Source organism: Thamnophis sirtalis, unplaced genomic scaffold (genome assembly GCF_051295495.1).
Source record: "Thamnophis sirtalis isolate CommonGarterSnake01/CBP01778 unplaced genomic scaffold, rThaSir2_p1.2 scaffold_5, whole genome shotgun sequence".
Taxonomy (NCBI): Eukaryota; Metazoa; Chordata; class Lepidosauria; order Squamata; family Natricidae; genus Thamnophis; species Thamnophis sirtalis.
Window position 1 is genome coordinate 120,686,156 of NW_028261385.1, and position 14,048 is coordinate 120,700,203.

The 14,048-nt window shown below is 37.8% G+C and overlaps 1 protein-coding gene across 1 annotated transcript; it reads right to left on the reverse strand.

The window, feature by feature from the left end:
- Nucleotides 1-5: 5 nt before the first annotated feature.
- On the reverse strand, nucleotides 6-14,048 carry CCT4 (chaperonin containing TCP1 subunit 4). The gene is made up of 14 exons (XM_014056290.2): nucleotides 13,761-14,048; nucleotides 12,404-12,456; nucleotides 9,223-9,312; nucleotides 8,898-9,006; nucleotides 7,888-8,030; nucleotides 6,776-6,897; nucleotides 6,566-6,698; nucleotides 5,192-5,331; nucleotides 4,401-4,497; nucleotides 3,228-3,338; nucleotides 2,826-2,956; nucleotides 2,506-2,740; nucleotides 439-552; nucleotides 6-178 (listed from the first exon to the last, which is right to left on the reverse strand). Exons 1-14 carry the CDS (start codon nucleotides 13,897-13,899, stop codon nucleotides 164-166), a joined length of 1,632 nt encoding a protein of 543 aa, XP_013911765.1. The 5' UTR covers nucleotides 13,900-14,048; the 3' UTR covers nucleotides 6-163.

Sequence of the window (14,048 nt, forward strand, 5' to 3'; positions counted from 1 at the left end):
CAAAGTGTCTTTTGAAGTTAAGGTTTTATTAACTTAGATTGACAGAACATGAACACAACCCGCAAGTTATGTAGGTGTCTAACGCAGTGCTTCTATAAAGAAGTCAAGTTCCAAAGTTAGGATAGTGTACTAGTTAAGGGCACTGCCTCTTCCTTTAGTCATTTCATCGAGTGTTCACCTGTAAAAAAAAAAAGACAGAACATAATATGTAAAATGATATCAATGTATAATTTGCCAACCTTTATTCTCCATAATATAGTATTCTAAATTTTCAAAAACTACTGCACATGCCTAATTGTCCACATTAGGTAACTATAATTACAATATAATTCTCACCCAATAATTACATGGTAAGAACTATCATTTTGATTTTAAAAATTATCAAAAATTAGACAAAAAGGACTTTAGAGCAATTGAAAAGAATATTAAATAGCTTACCACATCATCAATCTTAAGAATGCTGCGAACTGTTTCTGTAGCTAGGGTAAGAGCACTGATCGACACCAATAAAGGCTGGACCACCAACTCTTCCAAAATATTTGAAATTCCACCCTACAATTTAAAAATCACAATATCAAAGTACTAACAATTATCAGCAAGCATCTTAAACATGATATTATGTATTTCTAAGAGCTTTTTCAAATGTCTACACTAAAAGATAATCATCCAATATGTAACGTTTTCTCAATATCTGTATCAGCAAAATTAAAACATTTTGGAGTACACACACATATACAGAGTACTATGCAAAAGTAGCCAACTGATTCTGCTTATCCAGCAAAGGAATGACCCCATTTATGACTGAACTTTTCTTCACTGAAAACAGAACTGCCAACATGAAATTGCTGTTACACAAATCTAAGGTGAGGATATTGTTAAAATAGCGGCTATAATTCTTACTTCAAAAGGGATATTACAGATAAATAAAAAAAAAGTGGCAACCAAAACTCCTAAGAGGTAGATGAGGTCTCTCTCTCTCTGTTATATATGTATATGTACGTATATGTGTGCATGTATGTATACACATACACATATATATGAAGTACTACTGTATTAAACACTAAGCAAGTGTTTTCTTTTTAATGATGCTAACATACATCATCAGAAATTATGTATTAAACCTGTGAGAGATGGGACTTTTACAACTATGACAACTGTTCCGACAACTTTTTCCCATATAGGGAAAATAGGAAATAAACATAACACAAACCTTAATTGCAGTGATGATTAGCAATTTTGTTTAAATAAATACAAAGAGAAAGAACAGACCAAATAGGAATAGAGTTTCCCTGAGTCTTTTTGCAGGAGATAGAAGCTTATTAGATCTATTTTATTGCCAACAAAGTAGAATGAAAAATCATGACAATTTTATTAAATTATGCAAACCAGATCAACAAGGCTACATAGAAGTCAACACTTCCTCACTTTTACTTTATTAACGTAATTTAAAACATTTAAGAAAACTATTTTTTGTTGACATATACCTATTACTCTCTATATGACTGCCATTTTCACTGACATATCTAAAACCATAGAAGGAAGTATTAGATATAGGGCGATTTAGCAAAATTTCAGCAGAAGACAGCTCCCAACCAGCTTTGCCAATGCTCAGAAGCTATGCTACTTCTGATGATGTGGGAGGGGTGGACCAATTCCTTTGGGGTGAGGCAATTCCTCAGATAACCTAGATCAGCGATGGCTAACCGTTTTGTTGTTGCGTGCCAAAAGGGTGTGTGTGTGCATGCCCATAACACAATGCATGTGCAACCCCCGCACATGTGCACACAACCCCCCCTCCCCCATGCATGCTGATTTACATTGTGTCAGATAGGTTTGAAGCCACAAACAGCAGCATCAGAAGCAGCTTTGAATGGCCAATGGGACAGACTATCTGCCTGAATAGCAACTATTGTTAAATAGCAGAATAAAGTCCATGAGTGATATTTAAATGTCGCCATCCTTGTGCCTTCATGTACTTCATTTTCATTCCTAAAATGTGCAAGTTGCATTACAGATCAAGCTAGAACGCTCCGATCTCCACAGAAAAAGGACATAGTTTTCTTTGTTGAAATGCTAATTGCAAAAATTGTATGTGTATTAGAAGAAGCATCAAGAAAAAAGCCATGCACTTAAGTTGCTATTATGCTGCTTGTGGGACTGTTGAAGTGAATTGCTATTTAGCTGCCTGTTTGTGTAGGCACACTACAACAAAACACTACAATTATATTGCCACTTGCTAAAATGTCCAACATTCTAAGAGCAAAAAAGGATTTTGTTTAATTGACATTTCTAAATTGGGTCACCCAAACCAACACAATATAGCTACAAACCCAATGCATTTCTCTGCATTTGTTGCAATTTATATTGCAATTTCAGGATGAACAATCCTAGTTATGCATAATGCAATAAACATGAAAAATAGTACTGGTGAACTCCAAAAAGGCAGAATTTTACTAATGTCAAATATGTGGTACATCATTTGTTTTATTACAGTTTGCAGATTACCTTTCTGACATTGATGCCAGCAGTTTTCTCTCCTTGTGCATGTCTGTTTCTCAACTCTGTAACAGTGGATATCGGATTAAGGCCCGCATTTTCAGCAAGGGTGGATGGAATAATTTCCAGAGCCTCTCCATAAGCACGAACACAGTAAGATTCCATGCCACTTAAAACACGAGAATATTCATTCAGGCGTATTGCCAACTCTATTTCTGGTGCTCCACCACCTGCAATTAGGGCTCTGAAATTAAAATTAAAATGCAGCTTGAAGTGTAGCTTGCTAACTTGAATGATGATTTTATTGATCCAAAAAGATGATGCAGTACCTTTTCTTGACCAAACAACGGACAACACACAGAGCATCATGGATGGAACGCTCAGCCTCTTCAATCACCAGTTTATTAGACCCTCGTACCACAATTGTTACTGTTTTTCCAGGGCTAGCACAGCCTGTAATCTGAAATACAAAACAGGCACTATATTGAATATTCAGATAAGAAAGCTTACTGCTCTTGGGAGGGGGGGGGAGAGATCTCGTTTTGGGATCAGATTTTAGAACTATGAAAGCACTGATGACAACAAAATGACAGTCTCAGTATCCTTTTCAAGAGTTTTCCTTTAGTTCTTAGCAAGGAGGGCTTTTTTTTTCATTATCCTAAAGAATCCATTCAACCCAGTTTGAAAAATTTGCTTTAATTTCAGAACAAAGTAGACAAGATATATCCTACCTTAACTATCCTTCCAGATCCATTTAAATTAACTTCTTCTGCAACTTCGGCAGATCCCAGCATGTCACCAGTAAACTGATCAATATGAGCAACTGGCTTAGTTCCAATAGTCTTTTAAAAAATAAACAATACACAAATATATCTTAGGTTAGATATGTAATATTTTTCAGAATTTTCTATAGTGCTCAAGGAATTGGAAATCAAAAGGCAGGTAAACTTCCCAAGCAGATGTCAAATCTATTTCCAGGTCTGAATGAAAACAAATGTGCATACAGCTCCATAACGACAGCTTCCCCATCCCCAAATAACCATAAGGATACACTCTTGCTTATTTGCTCATAACAGGGAGAGAGGCATATATAACCTTACAGGCAGAAACAGCCTCTCATCACCTCCAGACATGACTTTTGCTCAAAGAAGAGAGGAAATATCTGAGAGGAATGCAAAACAGTATCTATTTTATTCCTTTAAAAGCAGGGACAAATTGCAAGACTGAGGGAGTGAGAAAACCACTTATTCATTTAGCTACCCACCATTGCCACCTTGTCCTCTATAAAAACACATATGCTGGCCATATATAGAACTATAGCCACATGTGTACTATTTTAAAGTCCTCAGTGGTGGGTCAAATCTATCAGATGCATCACAGATGTGAACAAAACAGTGCAAAGAAGCAGTATAGTGACAGATACTTCAGAGTTACAGTGTCTGGGCTGATTATGTGTCTCCCAAAGTAGCTTCTGGTTCATTCAGTTTGCTCACAACTAAGCAATTAAGAAAATGCATTAATGTAGAAAATACATGTATTTGTAATCTCAACCGGCTAGCTGTTTGTAAGAGCATAACTGAGGGAGCAGAGTGGGAACAAACTCACAAAGCACATAAGTAATTTGATAAATATATGTGTTATATCACTGAACCTCAATCTATTTGTATGGAAATAAGACCCATTAAATTAATGACTCTTAGCTTCTGAGCTGATGTTAGGATTATTCTGTAAACTTTTTTAGAAAATATTTATAGACTGCTTTTTATTATAGCATTACAAATGTCAACAGAGATTCATTCACTGTTACAATCAATTTCAATTCATGATTACTCATGATACTGTCAGGATTATAATATTCCATGACTTAAGAATTCATTCATTTCAAGAAGCCTCTATTATCTCACCTTGCATATAAATTCAATGTCTTCTCTTTCAATATCTTTGATGACCATAATCTTCATTTTGTTGAGGAAATGTAGACCCAGATCACTTAGAGCATCCCTACAACCAATACATTAGATGCGGTTTAATATATATCACAGCATAGCATTATCAGAACTATTCTGATCTGCCTAGAATGATTTCAAAACTTTAGAACATAATTTTATGTTCTTCCTACTCTAATAAGATACTATCAAATATGGGTTTCAGATATTTCCCAAGCCTTCTGGAACTATGAAAGTAATTCTTATGGCTCTGCTATCCAGGGGTGGGATCCCACTGGTTTAACAACTGGTTCACTGCACGCACACGCAGCGCGCATGGTTCACAGAGAAATCACCTTCCACATTACTGTTGGGGAGGAAAACTGCTGAGGTGCAGCAATCCACTCTGCCGTGCTATCAACTGGGCTTCAGAAAAGGGAATATAGGTGAGTATAGCGCAGGGGCAGGAGGGCCCAGCCCAGATGATAGTCGGAGCTACCAGTTCTCGTCCAAACTGGTCTGAACCGGTAGAATCCCACCCCTGCCTCTATCTCAAGTCAGAGCACATTACCAAGTACTGGGAAATATAGTTCTTCCATTACTACAGTGCTAAAAAAAGTCTCATTTCCATTGTTTTTAGCTTTAGCAGTATATAAACTCCAGAGAGAGGTGCATTAGACATGTATTAACTATGACAAGAACAATTTTAAATCTAAAATTAAAGTTCTAGTTAAAAATGAATGAAATATGAACTATTGAAATAAACATACCGCAAAATGGATTTCTGAATGAGTAGTACATTGCAACCTGTCTTCTTAATTTGCTTAACTAAATTCAGAATATAGGCTCGCTCTTCACGCAAGACCCTATCCATTTGAGTATAGTCAGAAACAACAATCTGGTTGTCCATCTAGTAGAAAAATGAAAAAAAGTATTTTAAGTATACTTGTGCATAATAGTCAATTTAATAGCTTTGCAACAATCCAATCACCCGAACAGACAAAATACAGGTTTTGCAAAGTACTAAATTACAGCTGACATTTTATTTTTTTTAGGCACAAAAATATCAATTTCTTGGCATTAGTTCTTGTCAGTTTGCTTCATTTCTATAGAACACTGCATTAGGGTTCCTTGAGTGCCTCCCAAAGACAATTCTTTTAGTTGAGGGAAAAACAGTGATTTTTATCAATAAAATATAGTTAACAGGCTGAACTCTAAGTTGTAATTTCTGTCAACTGCCTGTCCCTAGAAATCTGCTGTAGTTATGGATAGTTGCAGAAAAGGAAGAATGCTTTAGTTGTATGAGACAACGTCAACTTGCATAATACTGCACTTAGTCTTATGTTAAGAGGATTGCTCAAAACAAATTGGATATATCTTGCTTTGTGAACCTAATGTATTCTTTAATGAGTGCAGAAAGTCAGTCTGCAATACAATCTTACATGCTGTTTTTTGTAAAAATCTTACATTTTTACAAATCAAATACAAGATTAATATTTTAAGAAACTTACAACCACAATTGAGCCCAACATTTCTATTGCTGAGACAGTTTTTACGTGAGTTTTGTCCCATTTTACGACCTTTCTTGCCACAGTTGAATCAGTTAAGTTAGTAACATAGTTGTTGAATAAATCTGGCTTCCCCATTGACTTTGCTGGTCAGAAAATTGCCAAAGGTGATCACATGACCCCGGAACACTGCAATCACTATAAATACATGCCAGTTCCATGCATCTGAATTTTGATCACATGATAATAGGGATGATACAATGTCATAAGCCTCTTTTCTCAGAGTCATTGTAACTTTGAACAGTAATTAAACAAATGGTTGTAGTTGAGGACTAACTGGACACTTAATAATGAATAGAATGAAAAGGACAATGCTTTTTGAGCCACAAAAGTCAGAAGGTTGCAAGAGGTCATCATATCACTCTGGGACACTGAAACTTGTCATAAATATGAATCAATTGCCAAACATCTGAATTTTGATCATGGAACCATGGAGATGTTCTAATAGTCATTAAACGTGAAAAAGTCTTAGTCACTGTTCTCAGGGCTATTGGAATTTTGAATGGTCACTAAATGAACTAATGTAAGTTGAAGACTGCTTATAATTTATTCAAAAGAACAAATTAAAAAACTTACATCTGTTTTTGGAGCAGATAAGCAAAACTGAATGAGACCTATTTTAGCTTTTTCCACTCTGTTCACTCCAGTATTGGCCACTTTTTGTGTAAGGACCAGCCCTTCAACGAGTTCACAGTCATCAATTGTGCCCCTAAAAATAAATACTCAGTGAATAAGCAATACTAAATAAAGATACAAATAAAAATTCAGAATTTGACTAACTCTTACCCCAGTTTTTTAACAATTTTAATGTCTCTAAGATCCACGTTGCTAGCAGTAGTTGGATCTATCACCTTCATCACAGCGTCAACACTCATTGGAGAAAGGAGACTAGAATACTGTGATACAACCTGAAGGATCAGTAAAGATTTACTTAACATGCCTTTTGTTTGTCCATTATATAAGAATTTCACACAACTTTACTTTTTTAATTATTCAAAATTGAAACAGGAATTAATTTCTTCAATTGTTTTAAAAATGTAAATGATTTAAATAGAACCTAATCCACAGCATGCACTTGACTCTCTCAATAGGTCTCCTGAAGCAAGCTTAATGAAGCTTAATGTTCAAGACTGATGGTAAATAGCTGAACTCCAAGCGGACAGCTGCAAAGCTTTCTTTCCTACAATACTCATTATGGATGCATGGTTCTTCTTTCATGTATGAAATGGCAACAGCAACTCCAAATGAATAGATTTTGTCTCGACAAAGGAACCAGAACAAGGCAAAAGACTTCTATGTTTAATCATTTTGTTTTTTAATCAGAACAAAATTCTCATAGAAATACTAGATAGACCAGGTAGGCAGTCCAGGAGAGGGGGGAACAGACAACATTCTAATGAGATTATATTGCTGGGCAAAAAGGAAATATCTTTCTTTCATTTCTTTAATGCCTGTGCCATGATTTCTAGAGGCTCTCATAACTGCTAACATATAGCTAACTCTCTTAGCTATATGTTGTGCAAATTTTACACAGGACTTCATGGAATGACAAAGTTTTTGTACCTCAAATAATTGTAAAAAGTTTTCAAAGGTACATTTTGATGAAGTCATTCTGGAAATTAAATGATTAAAGTTATTGTAAGAATTATATCACTAGCTTTCAATAGGAAATGATGCTGAATGTTTGCCGAGGGTTGGGATGATCATAAATCAATTTGAAACTAAACATACCCTGTGTACTCTTAAACATTACTGATGGCTAATTAATCTTATTTATTTATTGAGCCCATGGAGACTCATATAAACTTATACATATAAACTGTACATAAAAGGCAAATTATACATACCCAAATAAACAAAAGTAAAAACTTATCAAGTGTTTTCTTTCCAAAACCCACCTTAGAATTCAATGCTGTAGTTGCATTGTTAAGGAGGGTTTCTCTGTCACTTAGTTCGACAGGCTGTCCCATGCTGGTCAAGACTTCAATGCCTTTTTCCAATGCCTTCTGGAATGACTCCGAAATGATGGTGGGATGAATTCCTAAGGAGAATTTAGGATATAAATTTATTCAAACTATAATCAATACACAGATATAGATCTATAACATCAACAATCTGATCTCATAGATTGGTCTCAATGATTTGATCTCACAGAATGATTTCAAATCAAGCTGTCTATAAAAGAATTGCGTTAGTAGTAAGTAGATGGACAAAACCAAGCTTGGAATAGCTAAGGCTCCTGAAAAGACTGATTATGGGTTTTTAAAATGTCTCATTTTAGAAGCAAAAAAAATAATCCTATGGCATAAAATAAATCTTAACAGTAACATAATACAAATGACGTAACCAGTCTTCCAATTTATCTCTAAAACTATTAGCCTACATTAGCCATATGAAACACAGAGATAATTATTTTTAATCTACAAAAATCTTTCATATTCTTGTGGGAGGGGTAACTGGCTGCTTTCGTCATATAACCAATGAAGCAATTTCTATAGTAACACTTCTTTTTTGTACTTTGGGTTCATTTTATAAGTCACTCATCAAGGTTTTCCATGCAAACAACACAAAGGAAAGTTCCCTCTCCCCTGCCCTCCCCACCCCTTATCTAAAATGTGCTTGTATATTGTTTAGGAAACAGATGCTCGGTTCCCAGCTCTACATCTTGTTATTTAACCTTGGCTGGCTGTAGCTTCTCACATGGCTCAGCTGGGTTTCCATCCTCCCTTTCTTCCCAATCTGTCTCCTACCCCTGACTGACAGTTCATGGAACTTGGATAGGTGAGATGCAGCCACGATAGCCAAGATTTGGATGCAGAAGTTTTCTACTGTGACAAAAGATCACCCAGACTATATTTTTTATTATTTTACATTGCATTTCCATATGCAAAACTGCATATAAAGATACCTTTCTGAAGTAGTCTGGAACAAGCATCCAGGAGAGAACCTGCAATGACCACAACAGATGTAGTGCCATCTCCAGCTTCAATATCTTGTGCTTTTGATAACTCCACCAGCTACATGTTGTCAAATATTGAAAGAAAAAATATAAATTCCTGTATAACACTACTAGAGGTTTTTATTAACAAAAAACATGCAATATGCAAATGTACACATTTCTAGGCTCCATGTCAATGTACTGCAGTAATTATTTTCTATAAGGAATATAACCATGATAGTAGTTAGTGTAATTTGGCTTTAGTTTTTGCATTTACATAAATTTATAAACTTACCATTCTGGCTGCAGGATGAAGAACCTGCATCTGCTTCAGAATTGTTGCACCATCATTTGTGATTGTCACATCACCTTTACCATCTTGGATCTATAAAAGCACAATCAAGTTTTTGGACACCAACTCAAAAAAGAGAAAATCTACAAACAGAATACAAGTTTAAGCATCAATTTATATTATGTATTGAAAAGTACCAACCATTGGTTCAATATAGCAAACTACTATTTAGCCTAGGGTTAGAAATATTTTCAGTAATGTTCACCGGCACTTCTGCATCCAAGGAAATTTAAAAGAGCATGAAACCTCATGACATTTCTTGAATAGCAAAGTGTACAACTGATGTACTTGAGTTTGAATGAAAGTACAATCCTTTAACATTATTTAATGTAAAAATCATCTGCCAAAGATTCATTGGTAGTTCTTTTTATAAATACGGTTCATGCCAAATAAGACTTATTTTATCTCTTTGTTTCTCACAACACTCTATTTAACTATTTAAGGCGCATGTAGTTACATTAATTAGAATAGTTGCACAAAATTTTATTTTACTATGATATTCTAAGCCCTTCCCTTTATTACTTCTGAAAACATATATAAATATTCAGCAACTTCATATCAGCTTTCAATGGATCTATACATGGGAACTCAATTACTGCAGAGTATTTAAAAGTACACTACTATGAGTGTACGGAGCATATCAATAAAAGCTGAAGAAAATATCAATAAAAGCTTCATCTTCAGGAAAAATTGACATGTCTATTTCAATGGGTTCCTCTGAGTATCTGCACATGCAGAGTTGCTTAGTTTTTGGTCCAGTAGAAATGCTGTCTATGAATGAATGTGAAGACAATTGGTAAAAGCCTTTGAAGTAGTTCATCAAGTCTTCCTGGGAAGTGTTACCACATTTTTTGGGTATAAGACACACCTTTCCCCCCCAAAAAAGAGGGTGAAAATCTGGATACGTCCTATACTCCAAATGTAGCTCCACTACCCACTCCGTGCGCCGCATTTTCAGGTAGTTCCAGGCCAGGGGGGGTGGGGGGGGAGAGGATCCTCACTTCCACATGGAGCCTGATTCCCGAATAATTCCCAGGGAATTGCATTCAAAGCCTTTTCAACAAAAGCATTTTTGGGCAGTAGCACCACAATCCCCTACCCGATTCCAAAAAGGACACATGCAGAAGCCAAAAAAGTGCTTCGTGTTACATGCGGCGGGAGGTTTCAGGCTATTCCGTGATCCCTGCAGCTTGGAACCACCTGTCACTTGAAATGCTCTTTTTCCTCCCTGATTGCAAAAATGGCTTTTGTCAGGACGCTAGATTGGGAAGTTAAAAACCTGGAATGGGATACAATCAAGCTCCTGAGATCGCTTCGCTGCTACCCCAAAATGCTGTTATTGCAATCTCTGCTGCCTGGAACTGCCCGAGAAGAGGCAGGTGAAGTGGGCTCTGCAGAGATCACTGTAACAGCATTTTTGGGTGGCAGTGCAGAGATCCAAAGCCTTTGAATCAAGCTTGATTGTATCCCATTCCAGGTTTTTAACTTCCCAATCTAGCGTCCTGAGAAATCTAGCGACTCTGAGGCAACTCTCATTTGCAGGAGGAGGAGGGTGGCATATACAAAAGCCTCTGAGTAACTGGGAAAGAAAGCTTGGAACCTGCCGAAAACTGCCGCCCGAAAAGCCCTTTTTCTCTGTCCTCCTCTCCTAAGGTTTTCAAAGCATGATCATCTTCCCAAGGGCGCCACAATCCTCATGAAAGTGGAAGGAGAAACAAAGGAGGTGAGAGAGCTTGCAGAGATGAGACATTCCCTATGAACCCAGGGAAAGGGGTGGGGAAAAGGAGCCCCTTCAGGAGGAAAACAGCCACCTTCTTCCCCTCAGATTTGCATCCTCTTGTTCCTCAACAGCACTGCTGCCAAGCCTTTACTGGCTGAAACTCTGAGAGCCGAGGTGGCGCAGTGGTTAAATGCAGCACTGCAAGCTACTTCAGCTGACTGCAGTTCGGCTGTTCAAATCTCACCAGCTCAGGGTTGACTCAGCGTTCCATCCTTCCAAGGTGGGTAAAATGAGGACCCGGATTGTTGTTGGGGGCAATATGCTGACTCTGTAAACCGCTTAGAGAGGGCTGAAAGCCCTATGAAGCGGTATATAAGTCTAACTGCTATTGCGTTTTGTTTTGTTTTTAATTTCTTGCTTTCACGTGTTTCTGCCATACCTCCTCAGCACTCCAGCTCATGGAATGGGGCAGGCGGAAGAAAAGCCAAGATAAGCCAAGGAGCTACGAGCTAAGATCGCAGGCAGGTCGGGGAAAGAGGAAGGGGGATGGGAGAGAGGAAACACCAAGCTTGTCCTTGCCTCTCCCAAGGAGCTCCCACGCCACCTCACAAGAGCACCTGGTTTCAGTTTTACACAGCAAACATTTGGCTCACACAGAGGAAAGAGGATTTAAAGGTAGGAGGAAGTGGCTGTGGGAGGCGATGTTAACCAATGCATTGTTACTGTAAATGCCCTTGTACGGGAAGGGCCTGCCCCCCTCCCCCCCGCAGCCTTCCAAGAGGGCTTCAGCGATCCTGAGCACCACCAGCACTGGGCCAGCTTCTTCGAGCAGCCAAGTCCTTCTTCTGCACAAAATCATCCCCTACCCTATCCCACTCCACACATTCCAGTTAAATCTGCGTAGGGTGATAGGGTTTGTTTTAAATGGATAAAAAATATGTGCTGCTCATTATCAAAATCCGAGTGGAAGTGAGGATCCCTGCCACCTGGGACCGCTGGGAAACGCGAGGCACACAGGGAGCGATGGTCTGTGGCAATCCCTGCAGCCTGGAACAACTGTTTGGGGGTATTCTACCCTTCAATCAGCTGCTCCTCCTGAATCAGGCTGCTGAACCTGGCCAGGCCATTTGTTGTTTGCTGCAAGGATGCTAGCCAGATTACTACCAATGGATGCTGGTAGGCAGAGGCAGAAACTTTTTTTTCCTGTTTTCCTCCCCCAAAATTAGGGTGCGTCTTATACTCTGGTGCTTCTTATACTCCTAAAAATACAGTAATTTACTGATTCGAGAATGTTTTGCTTTTGCTAATGCATTCTGCAAAACATCTTTCAAATGCTCTACATAGATTTATTATAAGCACAAACTATATACACACACACACACAAAACCCCAGCTCAAAACTCACCATTTTATCCATTCCCTTTGGGCCAAGACTTGTTCTGACAGCATCCGCAACCGCTAAAATAGAGATGAAAATAATTTTTATATATTCAAAATTTACTTCAAGTGCAAACAATTTCATTTATGGCTGCCCACTCGAAAAGACATTGTGTAGCCACAAATAAGATAATAAATTAGACACTAAATCCTCTAGGATGTTTAAAATACCAGCTTCCACAAAAACATAATAAAGTGATTCATATTATTAAGCCATTGCTTGTTTAATTATGATTTGCTAAATAAAGTCCAACTTCTTTAGTTCACATCACATGGACCAAAAAAGAAAAATCACAATATGCATGCCAAATTTTCAAAGTATTTGAATATATCTGAAAGTGGCTTGTATATTGATTGCATGGACCAACTATCATAGCTTATTCATGTAGCAAACTAAAGTGGAGCAAATACTGCTTTTGTATAATGCATGGACTCAATAACTGTATAGAAAGCAAACCAATACTACATGAAAAATAGCAAAAGTAATAGTAAAATAATGTTATTTTATAATCCTGTCATATTAATTATATATTATGTTTTGGATAGTGAGAGCACCATTTAAATTTAATTTAATTATATATTATATTACTTAAAAACAAATTATTATCTGACAATGCAACTCATATTCAATGTGAACACTAAAATAACTGAAATCTGTTTAAAGGATAACTCTCTCTATATGAATTTGCTTTTGATCTTCAGTTTTATTTTTTGCATCTGACATCACCTATGGTTCAGGATCACCCTGAGGAGGATCCAAGAATCTAACAAGCCACAGGCAATCCATCACTTTTCTGGAAGAATCCTCAGGTTTATGCCCCCCAGCTTTTTCCACTTATAGATGCTGACCTCAATCTTAACCTCTAATCAAAGCGATCACATTATGATTTACTGCGCTGTGCAATCCGACCAAGAAAGATTTTCTTGTATAAAAGGTTTATCTTTTATTTCAAATCACACTGGAAACAATCAGTACAATGACATCCATTACACTTTCTAAAAGTGGGAAAAGAATAGGAAGGATAATAGAAATCGTTCCTTTACAACGAATGCAATTCATCTTCTTCTCTTTCATTTTAAAAAAATACAGAAAAAAATAATAGGGTTTATACTGCTCGGCCTTCTTTTATCTTCAACAAGACTCTGAAAGAACCTCAGTTCATTCCAACAAAAGAAGCGGAGGGCCGAGGGGTGTGGTCTGGATGCTTTAGGGACCGGGAGCCCCTGCCCGAGCCCGCCAGGTGTCAACGGAGGGTCCATTCATCCTCCCCTCCACCACCCCTCCATCCTTCCCCCTATAAAGACAACGGTGTCCCATCTATCACCTTTCCCCGCAGAAATGTTGCTGAAGCGGATCTGAGCCGGCTTATCTTTATCCTGGTAAGATCTGCGATTGCCGCCAGAGTTACGGTTCCCTGAGGCCGCATTTAGAAAGGCCCCTTTTGTGCTTGCGTTCTCCGGCATGTCTGCGCCCGGATGCCCACTCAGTCCTCCGATGGAGATGGATTCTTTTCTCCCCTGTCCTGGAACCTGCGCCACCAACACTTCCCCAACGCCGATCGGAACCTTCCAGAACGCGCGCGGCAGCAGTTGGGAGAAGAAAGGGCCTTGCA